The sequence below is a fragment of the Apis cerana genome, linkage group LG8 (genome assembly GCF_029169275.1).
Source record: "Apis cerana isolate GH-2021 linkage group LG8, AcerK_1.0, whole genome shotgun sequence".
Classification (NCBI taxonomy): Eukaryota; Metazoa; Arthropoda; class Insecta; order Hymenoptera; family Apidae; genus Apis; species Apis cerana.
The window spans coordinates 3390713-3411049 of NC_083859.1; the positions used below are offsets into that span (position 1 = coordinate 3390713).

General features: G+C 40.2%; 1 protein-coding gene across 2 annotated transcripts in view; it reads left to right on the top strand.

Annotated features, from left to right (window-relative positions):
- Window positions 1–20337, top strand: part of LOC107995292 (uncharacterized) — a 61172-nt gene that overhangs the window by 24540 nt on the left and 16295 nt on the right. The window contains exon 1 of one of the 2 annotated variants that reach the window (XM_017052695.3): window positions 15119–16605. The exons of the other annotated variant lie outside the window; for it this stretch is intronic. Within the exon in view, the coding sequence (XP_016908184.1) occupies window positions 16293–16605 (313 nt within the window). The 5' untranslated portion in view covers window positions 15119–16292. Of the gene's footprint in view, window positions 1–15118; window positions 16606–20337 lie in introns of those variants that run through there. 2 annotated transcript variants of the gene reach the window in all.

Genomic DNA, 20337 nt, shown 5'->3' on the forward strand with positions numbered 1-20337 from the left:
CTTCCGTTTCTCCTAATCGGCACATCCCAGATCAACGAGTTAAAATTTTCTCCTTTCACCTTCGAAAAAGAAATCCTCATGATGGACAGAAGCCGTATCGTATCCATCGTGAATAATCGAACCGTGGTCTCTGTACTCGCGAAACGAGCGATATCTTCACGGAAACATAAATTTGCCCGCACGTCGAATCGCGCAACTCAATAACGTACGTACTTACGTGGAAGCGAAGCAAGGGATCCCTCTCTGCCTCTCTTTCTCTCCCTCCGCTCGGTGTCGACGGAGTCGAAAATAATAAAGGCCGCGTGTAGAAGGCAGCATGGCGCTTATTATACCTCGACTCCCTTAAGGACCGTAACCGTGCACCCGCAAAAATTACGACTCGGTGAAACGATCAAAGTTTCACGCCGGGGTACCCGGGGCGACACGAGGGGGTTTTTGGGCAGGCCAGCCTATTAAAGTTAAGGATTGGCCACGCCCACGGCAATCATACCGATTACCAGACGCGTATTACAATGCAAATGCTGGTTAATTCTCACGTGCGCCTTCGAGATTCCATTGCCCTCCCCTCCTCTCTCGTTCCGTTTCTTACGAGCTCTCCTCTTTTTCGAGGGAGAGAAGCCTCTGCGGGGGAAAGAGGAGTACACCGAGGGTATTCAAGGCCGTTTTTGTGGGCGTTCGCCCACGGATACGTTCCTTTTCGTGGATCGTTTGGTAATTAGCTCGAGCGCGTTTCGTTTAAGCTTAAGTTTTTTTAAGGGGGGTAAAAGGGTAATGGACCGGGTGGTTGCCGGGTCGAAGGGTGTAAAACTTTGGAAGATGCGCGTAAAGAGGGATTTCGTAAGAGGGATTCGGTTTAATTCTAGGGTATATTATTTATGTGTTACGGTCGTTGGTATTATCGTGAAAAATCGGTACGTTAACTATTTGGCGAATGGTGTGTTCTTACGTGAAAGCTATTTATCATGTGTGTCGCGGTCAAAATTATTATTGGAATTGAGCGTTATTCGTATAATTATATCAAAATGTATTTTAGGTGAATTATTTTATCTAAGAAATCTAACATGTGTAATATAATCAAGATAATCGTAAAAAATAAAGTGTCATTACCGCTCTCTGAAAAGCCTCGTTACCCGAGTTAAATTAAATCCAGAAAAAAGAAAAAGATTAATTTAAGCGGCAAACTCATGATCACACGGGAATTAATACATATTTTCATAAGAAATTCAAATAAAAGGAAATCTTCTCCAATCTAGCCCGACATCCACGTAATAATACACGGTATAACGTATACAGATCCGCTAACAAGCTCGTTCGAATTACCCAACGTTTCCAAACCTCGTCGACGTATTTTCGCACCTCAATTAGCACGGCTTGCACAGGATGAACGAGCTACCAACGCGCAATAATTTGTTCCTAATCCAGGTGTACGTCTAATCCCGATAAGCGATGAATTATTGGCCGCCCGATACGTTTTCTTTTAATTAGATAGGACGAGATAATGAAAGGATGGTTAAGCATACGCGTATCGAAGCTTGCTTATTATTCAGCGATAATAGCCGTCTCGCTCTCTCAATCGGTACGGCAGCGACGAAAAATCCCTAGGCCATTGGAAAATTCCGAAACACGTCTCGTTAATGATCCCTTTTGATTCTCGTTTGTGATAGCCGACATGTAAACAGCTGGGATAGTTACATCGTGTATACCTTTATAGTTGTATTAAGATAGCATACATAACCTCCGTTCCGTAGAGATACACGTTTCGTTTTCTTTTCTTTTTTTTTTTTTTTTTACGTACAATTTAACGTCGACTTTTATGATTGAGGCCGATAATAAGCGGCTTTATCTGCATGACATACGTAAAAAAAAAAAGAAAAGAAAAGAAAAGAAAAGAGAGAGAATTAACATGGCAAGATAATCGCATCCAGGCGGGAAATCCAATGATCGACATTAGTCGATAAGCTCGTTAGTGATAATTCCCTAGAATTGCTGTTTTCCTTTTCCTTTCGTTTGCTATTTCTTTTTTTCCAAGTGAAAAGTATGAATATCGAAATTGGAATTTATTAAGCGCGAAGGCGTGAGAAAAAAAATGCGATTTGATTTTAGACGGGTTTTTGTTTACGATCATATCTATAGGAATTCAGAGACGTTTTTCAAAGAAGACTACACACAGCTCCACAAACTTGTACATTAAAGAGGTACTCGTAAAAGGTCACACGTAGGCCGGATCCACGAAGAAACCACGAAGGCCACCGGTCCCTGGATTTTAATATCAAAGCAAAAACCGGTGCTCCGCTAATTATAATGATTTTAAATGAACGGCCGCGAGAGAGCACAGCATGGTACCGCGTGTATCTATACCTAGGGATAAGCAGTGTCATAAACGACGATGTTTATAGCTAGGGAAAAAAAGCTAGGAACATTTACCGTGCAATTACAAGAGTCGATAGTGTATCTAAATAAAGTTATTACCCGACTTGTCGCTCGAGTTAAATTAGCCGAGCGAATCGCGTGGTTACCGAGCATACGTATACCTCGGAATTATATACGTACAGTTGGTTATAAAATTATTCGGCCACTTGAATATTCATTTTACTTTTAAAACTATTAAATCGAACGGTATACGATAAATATCGCTCGAACTTCGTTGCTTCACTTTAATCCAATCCTAAACGATCTTTCTGAAGATCGACGGAAATCAATTTCTTTAGAATCTTGGTCGAAGCTGAACGAAGGCCAATGAGCGCTCGTCACGTGATACCCGATCTTAACCGAAAATAGCCGAAGCCTTAACTTCCAACCAATAAAAGAATCGTTCGTCTTTCGACTGCCTCGCACGAAAATAACGATCAAAGTTCTATATTATTCCCTGCTTCGAATAACCTCGACGGATATGTCATCGATCCAAGCATCTCATTGGTCTCGTAAGATATCCGAGTATATCCGTATAATTCTTATCCACGTAACATTAAACATTCCCAACTCTTTCAAAGTAACAATTTTACGATATACGAAATACTCGTGAGCCATGCCGAATACTTCTTTCACCAATATATATACATACACAGAGTACGCGTGTACCGTACACGAATGGGCAGAGCGAGCAATAATAATCCGATGCTGATGAGCGGAGGATCTTCGTTCCTGTGGTTGACCCTACGATCTCGACTATTCCCAATGCCGATCGTCACGAAGCTAACCGCCTTGGCTCGGATGCCTGGTTAGGATGCGTCTTTCGGACGTGTCCTGGGGAATTTTATGGGAAACTGGTTTGCACTGTCACGTCTACAAATGATACGACGCTTCTTCTTATCCTTTCCTTTTTCCACTCGTCACTCGTCGTCGTTCAAAGAAGTTCCAGGGGACGGTCTCGACGAGTAACGAGGCAACCGGAAAGTATTGCTTTCTTTCTTGGAGGGGGAGGGGGGTTCTCGGCTGATTGGCAGCGGATTCGAACGCACGGCTATCGTTCGGTAAGTTTGGAGACCGTTCGAGCCTCTTTTTTTTGCTCGTCAATCGTCGGTAAGATAAGATACGGGCAATTTGCAAGGGTATATATACATATAACGTTGCTTGCCGCTGTCGCAATAGCAACAAGTGGCTGCTAGCTTTTGAAGTAATAATTGGGGAATTGAGTTTGCCGGTTGGAATTAAATGTTAGGGATAACAATTCCACCTTAGAATTTTTATTATATCTAGCGAAATTTTATTTATTCCGTCATCATTGTGCGTACGTAATTGGAATGCTTCGGCCAAGTTTTACGGTGACGAGTTTAAAAAAAGAAGCGTATTGGAAACATTGACCCACGAAACTTTCAGTTCCTCTTGTTACATCAAAGGCAACATCAGTGGTTCCCAATCCAATCCAAGTTGCAATCTCTAGAGAATCTACCATTTTTACTTCTTCGCACAATTACTATAATTTATACAAATCAATCGAGGCAATTCTCTCCGCTACTCGAGAGATATTAAATATACTTCAACTTCATTTCCGTGTAACAATTACAATTAAAAATCGTCCGAAAGCGACATCCTTTCGATCGAAAAAATTCAACGGAGAATTCAAACCCTGTACAATAATAATAACAACAATAATAATGCTAATAATAAAATCTTCGCTAGGAAATTTCGTTTATTACGAAGAAAAGATTGGGAAACACTGGTTTTCCTTTATTCAAGTTCGCCCGATTACGCATTCGAATATCGTGGCATCTCTTACGTATAAAAATATCTGGTCGGGGGAACTAGTTCTCATTCGCACTTTCATCGTCGATTTCGGCTTGGCCCGAATACTTGGAGGCCGGTTCTCCCCGCCCTCCCCGCCGCCCCCGTGCGCAAAAACTGGTTAACCCACGCCTCGCGCGAAATCCCTCGAGGGCTGCAGCTGCATCGAAGCCGAAGGTGTCGTTGCCACCTGACGTGCGTGCAGCGTCGTGTGTGACGTAAGCGGGGAGGAAAGTTTCGTCGAGTCAGCCGGAGCGTTGTTCGGGTCCTTCGTCGTCGTCATCGGTTGACAACCTTGAAAAGTTCATCGCCGCCCATGCAACGAGGATCCACACACGAAACTCTCGCCAACTCTTGCCTGCTTTATGCTTCCTGGGTTTCTGATTGGAGAAGAGGGGGATAAGGAAGAAGTTTTCTTTCTTTTTTCTCTCCCTATTTTTCTTAATTCGATAATTTCAAGCTAGAATTTTTGACGATTTAGTTAAGGTTAGGTAGAGATGATTGAAGTTGAAAAATAAAATCGTTAGTTATTAATCAAAATTTTTGTGACAATACATGCATCGTCGTACATTCTATGCATCTGTGCACAATGACAAAATACAATGCATCATTTTACAATGGCTCGAGAAGCAATTGAAGACACCATTCGAAGTACTTTGTTATATACGATAGTATCTTTTCTTGTAGATAGATTACGTTATACAGAAATGGTTTCTTTGCTGCCCGCATTCCGTTTGATTGTATCAATCATATCGTGTTGAATGGACGACCAGCCACGACCCACATTACGTGGCCACCTTTCTCGCCACGTGGAAAGAATAAGACAATTTTGATCCGCCTGGATGGAAAATGCTTTACGATTCTGGACAGAGGATCCTTTATCGCGATCAATCGATGAACAACGAAAACGTGTTTCCGATCCGATCTTCCATCACTTCAAACAGTATTCGAACACCCGTGATTTCGACATTCGTATTGTAATTGTAATCTCTTTGTCATTCAATTTTTTATTCCTTTCGTGGATAATCCAAACGTCTTCTTCTTGGAATTTTTTTAAATGACAAATAACGATATGTATGCAACCGTTACTTAAAAGATTTAAAAAAGGTAAATAGAAAAAGACAAATATCTTGACGAAGATGCATTCTAAGATTAATAATTAAAGAATTCTTTGTTACAATATATAAAGAAATACGAATAAATAATAAAATTTAAATTCTTACGTTAATTAGAGACACATTTTTTCAACATACGTGATATCATAAATTTTTTTATTTCATTTTTCCACGTCTTGTTCTCTGGAAACTTTAATTAAAAGTTTGTTCGTGTTTGATGATCTCGTTAAGATATAAATTTTTGCGCAACGTATCGTTATTAAAAAAATAGTTGGAATTACTTTTCGTGATAGAATAAAAATATATATATATAGATATATATATATAGGTATATATAATATATATATATATATATAGATATTCATTAGTGTATCGCTATTACGCAGAGAGAAATCATTTTTGTGAACCGAATACGTTTCGCCAGTCAATGTGTAAACACGTTACGCGCATCTCTCCTCCACCGTTGCCTCTTCATTTTGAATTATGCGTTCAATTCATCTTCACCTTTCGCGCATAAATTTCTGCGATATGGTTGGGAACCTCAGACACGCTATACGCTGCTGCAACTGATTTATCGTTAGCGCCAGCATTTCACATAATATCTGTGGAAGTGCCATGAAATATCGCGGCTAGCTAAATGTGAAAAAAGAACCATCTCCCCTTTGGAAGAACAACATTTTTCTTTATTTGACTTTATGAGCTTAGTGAGTATAATGAATTAAAATTGTCCTTTTGAAAAGAAGAAAAGAAGAATTTAAGAATAAGGGAGGAAATTTTGATTTTAATCTAAATCTTTCATTCCAAATCAGAAATCATCGCGAAAGAATTTAAAAAAAGAACAAATGAAAAATGATCGTAAATAGAATACATGGAGCAGACAAGAAAAATAATAAGGAGGAAATAAATTTTTTTTCACGCTTATTATTATTAACTTTTAGAACTCTTAACAAATCGTCAAAATATTATTAAGCAAGAAAAAAAATTTTGTCTTTAAAATAGAATGATAATTCGAAACATTCTTGCGTGATTCATTGTGTAAATGTACCGTTATTAAGTCATTCTACATACGAATTGGCAATTTTATAATTGATTCGACGAAATTGACTCGGTATGAATGCCACCGACTCATTCGTATTCCTCTCATCTGCTGTTAGCAGAACCATCGATTTACTTCCTGCAACGAAATCATCGGTGTTGAATCGATAATTCGCTACTGCAATGATTTTTCTTTTTCGAAACGATCTTCGATAAATGGTTCACGAGCGTGAAACGAGTAGAAAATTCGATTGTTCTCAGGGGGGAATAAAATTTTAAAAATGAAATTAGAGATTATTTTTAACTGAAATTATAAAAATACCGATTTTTGTATAACCAATACATAAAGAGAAGATACTATAAAATAAAATTGATCGGAAAATGTTCCCAATAATCTAGAATTTAAACCTAACCTAAAAAATAAAAAAGGAACAAAACTTAATGTTCCATGAAAGAAGGAAAGAAAGAAAGAAAAATTGAGATGTATTGATGATGATAAAAAAAAAAAAGAATCAAAAAGATGAGAGCAAAAATTACAAAAATACGATAGAAAACGAAACTGAATTTTAAAAGAGTCGTACACGGCTCTAACGACAACGTCTAGCCACATTCTGAAAGAGGGTCTCGCCTGTATCCTACCTTTTCCCCTCTGTCCTTTCAACAAACAGCATCTTCTCTTAGGTGCACGCTACTGGATTCTTCCGACACGTAAAAAAATAATCTGTTGCAAGTAGCACAGAGAAGGCCAGCGGGCACACTAGTTGAATGTTAATTAGACGTGGAAGAAGAAGAAGAAGAAGAAGAAGGGAAAAAGAAAAAAAATATCGGTTGTACGTGGCAATTCCGGTGCTTGAATTGGCGTGTCTCGCCGACGTATGCTTCCATGGTTTTATGCTAATTCAAAATACTACCAGGCGCTGTGCATTCGAATGTCATCTTTCTCAGATACAGAGACAGCTAATCCCCCGTCCTCCTGGCGTTTAAAAGAACGCCAAAAGGAGCCGTGCGCGATTTCCTGATACCATAAGCGAGATTCTACTATGCAACATCCTTATAAATATAACTTTGAGTATCTGCTAATCGATCAGTTCGTCACACGTCAAATCTACGTAGGATGCGTTGAAATATTACATGGGATACTTTATATTTTGCGAAAATATATTCTTTTAAAAAGTCTGTCTATATTAAGTTCGTGATACTTTCTTTAGATTTCTAATTGTCGGTAAATAAGTGGAAAACGAAAATGCAATTCTTGATCCTCGTTAAATTTTTTCGATGCCCTGGTAACATTATCACGTGACAATATAAGGCTGACGTCCACGTGGGCGCATAAAAAGGCGAGGAAATTTTTGCAACATCATTTCCTGTCGCATATATCGGAAGGCTTTTTTATGAGCGCAACGACCTGTCCAGCTTAACCTGCTTTATGCGGTGGTCTCGTATGATAACGTTGGCGCTACCGTTTCGTCTTATCGGCCTTCACGGCTAGGCCAGCACCGTTTTCTTTTACGTTTAACGCATGAAACCTCGTATCGTTCGAAATAATAGGTTTCCTGGAATTTATACAAATTTTTCGTTAGAAACTATGAAGATAAATAAAGATAAATAGGGTCAAGATCAAAATTCTAAAGGTAGATTAAATAAATTTGTTCTTAAGTATATTTATATATATATATAATAAAATCTTTGATAATACATTAAAGTTATGATATTATTAAATATTCATGTGGATGTTTCCAGTTTAAAAAAAAGAAAAAAACATATGATTCAATATGAATTTAAAATTAAATAAAAATAAATGGAAACTAGTGATGAAATTCAGATTGAAGCTGTTAGGAATTGACGGTATGTGAGATAAAAAAAAAAAGAAGAAAAAAGAAAAAAGAAAGGTAACCTCGGACATATGTATATTGGCCTTTGTCTATTCTCATTTGGAATTCTTAAAAGTGCCGGTGCCTTACCTGACGTCCCTTTTTCTTCACCATAAAGGTGAGAACACCAGACAACAATAAGATGAAGAGTGTTCGGTTAAAGTGGCGGTGGAGACGATAAAAATACCAACTACCTTGCAATTACATCTGGTGGTAAGCAAGGTACACGAGTAGTAATGGGTAGAAACGATTCGAAAGGAAGCTTCTGTTCTCTTGGTTGGAAATATGTAATCGTGATTTAATGGATTAAATTATGCGGAAATAAATCTATATCTAATCTTTACAGAGGGAAGAGAAAAAAGAATTTTTCATCTTCATCTAAATTCATTTTATTTAATAATTTATTTTATTCAATATTATACGTTTAATAGAAATACTTGCACGAGGAAAAATTAATACAAGTATTTTGAAATTAACGTCTCCCTTTCTGTTTCATGCATATACGATTCGATTTAACATTTTAGCAATTAACGAGTTAAATAACAGAAAAATAAAATTCTCCCACACGTAAAAAGAAAGATTCATAGTTTTAATTATAAATTCGAAACGGGACTCAACACGAATTGTTCTTGGTGTTTTAATGCAAGCAGGAAGTAACTCATATACATTTCTAACGCGAGAAACCCCGTGACAGCCTTGCGGATATTTTAAACCGTGATGCTTGGCTTTTGCGGCTACTAATGGAAGATATTCTTTGAAAAACAGAGAAAGAAAGAGAGAGAGAGAAAAGCGAGAGAAGAGGAAAGATGTGTTTTCACGTAGCACCTGCTTCTCGTTCCATATCGTACGATATCTAGATTTCTTCGAGCTCTGATAAACTTTTAATAGCCTCGAGAAATATCTGAGTCTATTTAAAAATGATACATAAAAAATGATACGTAATTGTTATTTTATGCAAAGTGTAAATGCGAACGAAAATTTAAAGTTTCCTTTCACAGATTTTCAAATTTAAATTGAAATACTTTAATTTTAATTGAATTTAATTCATTGAATACAATACATGTGAACTTACTCGATAAATTTACTCAATTAAGATATTTTTTTTAAAAGGAATTAGAAATATCGTAATAATTTTTTATTTTTGTGTATCATAAAAAAGCAATAGTTTATTGAATTAGATTACTTTATTACTTTTATTAACCAGAATTATCCAGTCTTGTTTTTAACACACAAATAAAAGAAACTTTAGTTAAAAAATAGATAAAACTTGAAAGTTTTAATAATTTTCAAATATCGTCCAATAGACGATAATATTTAAAATACAGGTGACTTTATATAATTGTCACTCGATATTACGACGTATAATTAATAGAAAGGCAACCTAACCTAACCCAATAACAATGTTCCTGCAAAGAAACGAGTCTCCTCTCGTATTAAGCTACACCAATTATTCGTTTTTCGTTTCCCCGCACTGTGTATTTTTAATTTCTAAACGAAATCCAAGAAGGGAAATCGATATGGCCTCGTGCAAGGTCCAATTAAATCGAAGAAGTTCTCAGTATGGAGCCGATGAGCAGCGCAAGGATGGAATTCCGAGTACAACCGGGGTTAACCTCAGAAACAAATTCCTACGGTTCGATTACGCTCGTTTCTTACGTTCAACCAATCAGAGAAAATGACCGTATAATTTCTGACAGGTAGCCGGAAAATAAACTGGTAATATAGGAATCTTTCGAACACCATATTTAGTCATTACTCAAAATCACCGTACTTATAAATATCATTATTGGGCGGCTACGACATTGCTCACAATTCGCTAACAACATTATAAGTACGCGTAATTGCCACTGAAAACGAAAGCATCGAGTCCCATCGTAAAAAATGTTGGTCAGTTTATCCCCGCTTTATTGTGCGGAATGGTAGCGCGGTTCCAAGTAACGAACCTATTCTTGGCTAATAATTTGTAATTCTGTGTAAAAAATGAATTAATAAAATAATATCAATTTTATTGATATTAGATTATACGGAAAATTTTCCATAATAACGCGTTTGCCTCTTTTTTTTGCACTCGATAAATACTTAAAGAAGAATTAAAAACATAACCTAACAAAACATAACCTATTATAGGTACATATAACACGATATGTTACGTCGTTTGGAACTTTTTTTAAAACTTTTCTTCTCTGAAGCAACACGTTTATTAGATAACTTTCGAACCAGATAATGTTTCGCCTCTGTTCATACTGTCATTAAACGCAAAAAACGTTAAAAAAGAAAAAGTCTTGAAAAAGCAATCGGACACGAAAGTCCTCGGAACTGCATATTAGCGGAACGAGACGCACAATAAAGTCCAATTATTCAATCGAACCACTTTGCGCCTGGTGTAAAGAGTTGAACACGAACGCAACCGAAGGAATATCTCGCGTGCAATCTCCGCACGAACGAGGATCGAATTTATCGGTTTGCCTCGGCGAGTTGTGGACCGTCATCGTCATCGTATTCGTGCGCATGCGCGGGAAGGTGCGGTCGCCGCTTTAGCGTGACACTAATGAGCAGAACAGCCGGTCCCGTGGCCCGTCCCGCTGTAATTGGTTAGTTAGCACATTTATTTCATATGAAAACGCCGAGTGAAAAATGCGAAGCGCGTGCGTCCTAATTGGCGGCCGTGCCATTCTCGGCGTGAATCGTGAACAGATCGATCCGCACGATATCGGATCGTTGACACCGGTGACCGAATAACGTTGCCCTTAAACATGGCGCTCTCCGATGCTTGCTCGCCCGGTTGAATGGGACACGGCGAGCCCGGGTCCAGAGTAATTAGTGATAAATTGATGGTACGAGCGCGGTGCGATATTTAGAGAACAAACGGAATTTTTCTGGATTGCGAAAAAGATCGTGGACGAAATGGCGATCGTAAAATGATATCTTTTTGAGGTTATGTTCGTGCAACATTTCGATCGTCGCAAATTTCCAATCGACTTTCCGTCCCTTGATCGCGAAAAATAGATAAAATTCGGCATCCGTAACAGGTGTAACCCATCTAATCAAAATGGAATCACGTAGTTTCGATTTGCATCGAAGATGGCGGGAGCGTCGCGGCACGATACAGCACACGTAGAGGTACACGTGAAACCTGAAGTTTATTAATACCGTCGGTAGCTATGCCTCGGTCCATTTAATTCTATATTTACCGCGGTTGCGTTTAGTTAGGTACAGGAAAGATAAAGACTAATCTGTGGAAAGGATCAGTCAAGGCGAGCCGGAGGGTCCATCGCGATCTCGGTACCGGCTATCTTCCCACGGTGTGTTGGCCAGTGCGGTTCGTTGAAAAAAGAGGAGTCCGAGGTGGCGTGAGTGCAGCCTTGCAAGGACAAGGGCACGCCATTTTATAGATGTAAGCGCGCAAACAATTATTATTACCCCGAGAGAGGGCGCAGGGTGTGGCGGCTTCAGTCTGAAAACAAAGCTGGCTGGAGTCACGCGTGCACGGAGGCAGAAGAATGAAGAGTGGAAGAGGGAGTGAGAGGGAAACAGGGACGATGGAAAGTGGCATGATGATGCAGAATGCGCGATTAAGTACTTTTACGGACCTCAAGGTCAGGGACGAAGAATCGTAATAGAGCGAAACAATTATTTCACGCGTTTGTCCCTTCGCCTCTCTCTCTCTCTGCGCTTCGTGCCGAGTGCAGGTGCACTCGGCACGGTTGTGGTTGAATGGCGATCACATTTTGCTCCCCCCTGCTCGAGGTTGAATTGCGGATTTAGAAATTCCGAACTCTCCGGCATGTGGCCGAGCTATCGAGTTAATTAGTTTGAAATTTATGCACTCGCAGTCCTAAACTTGCAGTTCGCATTCCGTCTTATTCTATCCCTTTGAATAAAATATTGCTCGATAATGTATATAATTTTAGGTCAGGTTTGAAATTGGTGGTGCTTTTTTTTTAAAGGAAAATTCCTCGAGGTATCATGAACGATACCGAGAAGGATACTTTCTTGGAACACCCTGTACAATGGCACTAATCCGTGTATAGCCGACGACAAGCATTAAACGCGAAAGAAAACGAGACGAACACAACAATGTAATGGTCGAGATTCAGCAAAGCCTGATATTACACGGCCATATTTTCACCGCATTTGTTTTATTTGCAAATTCTCCTGCATGGGACGAGAATTTTTCCCTCCCCCCCTCGAGCGAAACGTGTAACATTGAAAAGCATTTGAGAGACAATACGAATGATCATTTTGCGAGTGGTGGCGCTGTGTTCCCTCCACGTTCGTACCCCCGTGTTATGCGGACCCTTTTCGCGTATATGTACCAACGATACGGTCTCAATAGTCCAGATTTCATGGGGTACGCCCAAGGAAGCTTGTCCAACAACCCATAAAGATGTGTAACGGCCAAATAAATGCTACTATAATGCATTTCGAGGGACGAAGGAGACTTTGTACTCGTAAATGTTTATCAAGATGAGCTGTCCACCCTTTTGTCCGGACCATTAACAGCGCCGTTCCAGCCGCTTTGAATATCACGAATGCGCGCCAACCGGGGACCATTTCTTCGTCTCCGATGATTGCATATATTATTGAAAAGTTGGTCGTGAAACAATGAAAATCGTAATTATTTCTGGCGTTTCCAAAGTTAAAAACGAAACTTTTTTCTGTCTTATGGAAGTCTTATGGAAGTCTTATATTTTTATTTCACATTTCCAAACAATTGAATCATCAATTAATAATTTCTAAAGATTATTTAAAAAGTATCAAAGTTACAGAGAACGAATTTCGTAATACTGTTCAAGGAAAAAAGAGATGACTGACTCATGCCTCTAAGTAATAAGCCATATTTCTCAAGTTGGACATCAAAGTGAAATAAAAAAAAGAGAAGAAAAAAAAAATGAAACGCACAAGATGCAGAAAACACAGGTCACAAATACTTTCCAAATTTGGATATACATATATTTAAACACAAACTCGAGTTACACGCAGTGTTTCTCAACCGATATGTTATAAAGATACCTTAAGATCGAGAAAATTGTAATGAAATTTTATATACTTTGATATTTTAATGGGCGAAAACAATTAACAATTTAATATTCATAAATAATATTGAGAAACAAGTGGAACTAACAATCACGAAAATTTAACTAATTTTCAATCGTTAAATAGATGGAGAAACACTGAATGATGTCATCCCGAAATCGTAAAAATCGCAAAAGATCGTTCGTACCTTTCGTATTTCTTGCGTACTTTTGCCAACAATCGCAATCTTAGCCGACGATCTTCTTCGAGCCTCTAATACCCATTGTGAAACAACGAGATTACAACGTGATATAACAATATACATAAAGAAGCAAGTTGAACGAAAGAATTCATAAATTCGCGCGGATGTGACAATTAATAAGCGCCCGTGTTACGCAACAATTCTAACCTTACCGCTTTTCCCGCCTGTCCGTCGAGAGATACGCGCGATTCTAAGAATAATAATTACAAGAATCAAGCTTAAGAGAAAAGTATATCGTTGTAATTTTATTTTTTGATCCTTAAGATACTTTTCCTCGACAATTCAAACCGTTAATTGGAATTTTTACCACGCTATTTTTCCATCCGACGAACTATTCGAATTTGATACTTTCGCGCACGCGCAGCAGGATATCTCGATGTGGCAACGATCTCTCGTCACGGTACCGTACATCGTCATTACACGTCACTATGCGCGCGCAATCGACGAACAAAAGAGTGTGATTCCCGTGCGCGACGAAAGAAAGAAGAAGAAAGAAAGAAAGAAAGAGAGGGAGGGAGAGAAGAAGAGAACGAGATAAGAAAGAGAATCGTGCGAACACTATGTATCATCGCTTGGCCGTGATGCAACAACGTGTATTATGCATCGTTATTCTTTCGCGATGGTACACACGTTCGACAATGAAACTCAAGGTCGTTCCACTTTCCAAGCTTCCCAGGAACCGTCGTTCCTGGCGCGATTTTGCGTTTCTCTCTCTCTCTCTCTCTCTCTCTATCTCGGATCTCGACGTCGAGGGAGGGGAGGCGAATAAAATGATATAATTAAATATACATCCGAGGCATGTACCATTTCCCTTTAATGCCGGAGATAACTGTATAAGGAAAGGTATTACGGGTACGGGTTTACGGGTGAACGTGAAGTTTTACTTTGGACGGATCTTTTATAAGGATCGAGCGAGCCGCCTTTGCTCCTCCGTGTGCATTTGCCAGTGAGATTGCTTTTTAAGGCGTCACAGTTATATCGTTAAGGATGCGGAGTTGCTGCGATCGAAGCGGATTAAAATAGGGAAGAGTTGTGCAAGCGATTTTCGTTATGCAATTTTTAAAAAGATAAGTAAATCGTCAATGTTTATATAAAAGTATTCTTACTTAAATCATTCTCCTCGCAATAACGGTATCAATACGTTGGGGAGAGTCACGATAGAAAAGAAAATTAGAGATTACAGATCCTCTCTTCAACGAGTCCCTGTTATAGGCACACGATGTTAATGAAACCATTATCGATTTCAAACTAAAAAACCCATCAAACTAACTCAAATCCAATCTACATACACTAAGGAACCTCCGAGTTTCGATGTTTGCTTAATAATTATTCGTCGTTGAAAAATCAAATTATCGATACCGAAAGATCTGTGCGTGTACATAGCAAGTTACCACGCCCGATTACGTTTCCAGAGGAAACTATTAAGGGCGGTTCGCTTCTGTCGAGGCTGAACAGTTCAGCCTGAGCACAATAGGACCCCTATTGAATAAGCCCACGTCGTCCCCCGTAGGTCGAGCTACGACCATAGCCGTGTATTCTGTTAGAGCCTGGCCGGGGAGGGCTCCGCTGGTGTAGCTGGCCACTGGCAGGCGCGCGTGTAGTGGAGGGCCGCGTCGGTGTCGGTGGTGGGCCTCTTACGCCGGGCCTCAGTCACGCCGGGCGTCAGTGACTTCGCGTCCGCCGGTTCGATCGGTTCCTCCTCCCGGGAGGAAGTCCCTGATTGCTGGCCTCGTCCAAATCTATCTCGAGAAAGTTTTCCAGCCAATTGTATTTCGTATCGGAAGAAAAAAAGTAAAAGTGATCCACTTTTCCTTTCCAATGGAAGATTTAAAAAGTGATTATAATTGTGAATCCAACTGAACGAGGAAAGAGTTTATACAATTGATATATGTCGATACGAAGAATCTCTTGAGAAGTTATTTTGAAAGAAAGGATCGTACCAAGTTTCTTGCCAAGGATCTGAAGGATCGAGAATCTCGAGCGCCACTTGGGAGCACGTATGGATTTCGGGTTGCAGCCTCCTGGAGGAGGAGCTGGACGATAGTTTAGAGATCGAAATGGCCCGCGACACCATCATCGGAATCATCAGCTGTTTGGAAGAATGACGCAATCCTTCCCTCGACCGACGTCCGGAGTTGGAAAGGGGGAGGCCAAGGTTGGCGATTTCGAGGATGGAACGATCTCGAAGAAAGTTTTCCAACCAGAGAATTTTCGCAAGCATCGAGATACACGCCGCCCGTTTTGCAAGAACCGTACAGTGATCTCACTGCGCCCTGTTGCTTGCGGTAACAGTTAGTGTACAGTGAATGAATTCTTCGGTCGCGCTCGATGACTCGAATCGATCGGCGGCTCTCGGCTTGATCGAGATCGGTTCTGAAATCTTGCCCCTCTCCTCCTTCCCCTCCAGACCAGATCCCTTATCGCGCGGTGTGGCTCCACGGCGGATGTCTACCGAGGTGGAAACAGTGACAGTGACCGGGCCGGACCCCTAAGCAACACGACCTCACAGTTGTGTTGAACCTGTCGAAGATAGTGGATAGGGATAAAAATGTTGTCTGAAATTGGAATCGTTGGAAGCGCCGCTCAAAGTTGCGAAGAAACGTTGGCAAGCATCTCGTCGATACGAGGCGATCCCTTGAATCGTGGGTTGTCGAAAGAGTTGTTGCCGATTTGGAACGATGCACAATAGAGAATTTGGAACGTTGGGTATTTGATATAGGGTCGGAAGAATCTTCTCTTGCCGGGCGGTGGAGAGTCGAGGTTGTCGCAAAGATGTCGTCGAACGGCGAGTTTTCGACGATGTCGAGCGAGGAGGTGCCCTCGTTGCCCAAGTCGTTGCCGAGCTCGAGGGAGGCGACGGCCGAGGGTAGTTCCGGCTCCAGCGGCGGCTACATGCCCCTGCGCGAGTTCCTCGATCGATTCTCGTTGCCGAGGGTGGTGAGGCTCGAGGGCACCGGCGGGAGGCCGGTGTTGCTCTACAAACAGCAACAGAGATCGCTCCGCGTTACAGCGACCCTGTTGATACATCGTTACAGGCACGATGTCAAAGTGGGGCCGGAAATAGTCATTCCAGAAGGTTATCCGGGTGAGTTGTCCTTTTTTTAATCGTTGCAAGTGATAAAATGTGAATTGAATAGGCGCTTCCTTCCCCTATTTTTTGATACCACGAATCATTTTTCACTTTCTCTTAATCGAGCAGCTTGACAGTTATTATTAACTGTCGATGCTTCATGACAAATGACGAATGTGTACATGTATATATAGATATATATGATACACATTTCAACAAAAACTAACTCGATATCTCTCTCCATTGTTAATATCGCAATTTATAAGGAACGAAACTGAATTTCGCCAACTTCCTATTTAACATCGCCACTCGTCTTCCGCTCGAAGAATAAATCGAATCCCGCGAAACTTGTTCGATGCGAGATATAAATCTAAAAGGGAAAAAAGAAAGGGAAAAAAGGCAGAAGGATCGCTCATAATTGATAGTGAAGTATAATCGTTGGGCAACCGGCGGTTAGCTCTTAATGGCCCCTGTATCCGGTAGACATTTTCAGGAAAACGTAAATTATGCCTGGCAAAGCAAACGGGAACGGTTGTGATAACCAGCTTAGATCACTGAAACTGGTTATACACAATATGCATATGTATATAACGCGAACTCGTCGATAATATCGCAAAGGGGTCGCCAATGTCCCCCTCCCTATCTTTCAAACTCGTCCCGATATTGGAAAAACCTGACCTAACTTCCACTCTCGAATCGTAAACTATTCATTGTGGCAATAAGTGTGCAAAACCGTGTGGAGAGGACCGTGATCCCTCTGCTCAAAGCCGGATATCTAGCGGAGGTAGACGGTATTCCATATTGGTTTTCTGACGTTCGCCAAGAAAATTACGAGGCAATAAAGAAGGGTAACGCGAGCGTATTAAGGTTGAGCCGGGCGAGAATGGCGAGAGAGAGAGAGAGAGATTTTAAGATGGAAAGGGTGGGTTGCGTCGGTAGGAACCACTGTCCTTGGAACGATCCTCTCGTATTCTTCGGGGGGGAAAAAATGATCGATAGATGGACCGATAGTTCATTGTATTATTTTGTTCATTTTGTTGCCGCTTCGACCGTGAACGGAATAGCAACGATATTTATGTTTAGTGGAGATGTTGGTGCGAGTGTATGTATAAGTTGGATATTGTAGAAAGATGTTGCTACCTATTTTACATGCAGTTTCTTTTTTAAATTTTTGGAGTTTCTTCTTCTAATTTCGGATGAAATTAGAATAATTGTACTTTGGCAGAGATTTAGTAGAAACGGTTTCTCGTGTTGATAGATTTACACTTTACTTTAAAAATATAATATTGTTTGCAATTTTTACTCCTTTAACGGGCGTCAAGGGGTCGAGGTAACTGTACATTTAAACGATTTCAATCTTATTCTAACCCCGATCGAAACCGATTATCCGTCCTCGGCCTCCTCTAATGAAAACGTCACGAGTGGGCATAGTGGTTAGCATACCTGCCTGTTACTCGATAGTTGCAACACACGACAGCGTTATTGAAGCGACGCCTAACGGATTAACCTGTCGATTACCGATCGTGACGAAAGGAGGTTGCGGCCACCACCGTGTGATGACGCGTGGATAAGCGTGAAAAGAAAAAGAGGAGAGAGAAAAGGTACGAATTTTTATTATGATCGTCGCGTGCTTTCGAGATAGAGTTGATTCATCGCGGGGAAAATCGGTTACGTCCATTGCGACACTTTTACTATTGGTGGCGATCCACGTAGGCGAAAACGATCCGTGAATGAATCACGCCGTTCCGTTTAAAATAATCGAGAGACCACGCTCGAGTATGCACTGACCTTTCCATCTCGGACGACGTGTTACGTATATAAGGGGTTGTTACGTGGGGATCGTTGAGAAACGTTTTGAAATGTTTGTCTCGTTGCGTTGAGAATTATGTAATTGGAAGATCGTTCGAGAAAAATGTGGGATGCATCCGTGGAATTGAGTTCAATAGGATGGATTTGGGATGACGATTGAAAAGATGTAGAAAAGATTGCAGAAAAATATGGATGCAAAACTAGACGTTTTTGTATATGGATATATGTACTGATAAGAAAGATACGTCAGCGTAAATGTTTTATTGTCAGTTTATAATAGTATCGTAGAAGTTATATGTAAAATTTTATGGGAACTTAATCAGGATTATAAATAGCCATTTTTCTCGTAAAGATACGCTCCAAAGGAGTTGCAACGAGTCCCTTCGCAAAAACAATGAACACTTCCTTAGTGTCGCATATTATCCTGAAACGAAAAGGAAAAAAATGTTTCACCATATTGTCTCGAGACCGTTTGCTCCTACACCGACATTGTAAATTATTTCAGCGGACGATCGTTATCGGTCGACAATAAGGATGATCATTCCGTGGAACCTAGAGCTCGTGACAAATTGGCCTGCTCCAATTTATCGTAGCAAATAGTGCAACGCACACGCCTAGCCGACGGTTTACAACCCGCTCGTAAATATGCAGTTCGTGCCGGCCAAGCGCAGGTTATATCGAACAAGGCACTAACAGTAAATTGACTAAGGAAACATTATTTAACGCCTACGAATACTCTATAAGCGCGGCACAATTCACGATGAGCCTCGTGAACGAGATAAAAACTTGACCTGTGCCCACGTGACAACTGTGTTTCCGCCAGTTTCTTCACCGATCACTTGACGTGGCGCTAGTATCTGATTCTAATGTAATTGGAACACTCTATGCTCGAGTAAGGTTAGATTTTTTTTGACTGAATGAATATTTTAAAAGAATTTTGTAATTGTCGAAAGGAACACAATGTTAAAATGAATGGAAATCATTGGAAATCTAAAGATCCCGAAAGATACTAGGGCCCCCCAGATTTATAGGGTACACTAGATTTATATTTTTAAATTTAACATTCTGTTAAAATTTTATCAAATACTTTACATTAAAACGATTTAGCAATTCTAAATTTACAACTCCTAAGAATGAATAGTTTAGATTTCTTTACATTTAAAATTCTAGGAGATACATCGAAATTCATCCCAATTCAATTTCTCCGATTGGCCAAAGAAACGCAAATCTCTTTAAACGATAGAATGTCAATGCTCGAGTGGAGAGAGCCGCGTTTAGCTCGAGCCAGGTGGCTTCATTAGGTGAATCGATCCTCGCGTCACTCCAATCAGGCCAACCAAGGACTCTTTGTGATTCGCGTGTGCAACAAGAAATTCTCAGGTGCCCCGGCATCGAACAGGGCCCCCGGTTAACTGTTCCACCGGCAACTTTTCCTTCTGCGTCATCGTGGAATTTCAAACGGCACGATCGGTTCCGTTCCGAGCGGACACTTTCGTCACCCGGCTAATCCCATTTGTCCGACGCACGTGCATGAAATGCACGATCGGGCGCACGTTGTTGCGAGAAGCGGATTACCGACCGAGCAGATATACACAGTGTTCGAATTACGAATTTAGATGAAGAGTGAAAACGTGGATATTTTCGTTTATGCCTGAAAAATGTGTGTTACATCGCACGAAATAGTCCTCTTGGCAAGTTAGACAGTTGAAGATGTGGTTTTTCGTTTTTAATTTGATAGTAGATTAGAAATAATCGAAACTGTTTTAGAGATGACTTTTTTTTTATTTTTGAGAAGAAGCCTAGATTTAAATTAGGATAAAGAGTTAGAATAAAGTATGTATGTTTTAAATAAGATGGATAAAATGTTGAAATTTAATTGTATCGTTATCTCAACTCCTTAAATTCGTCTGTTCCATCTGGAACACCTTGTGTACAAGT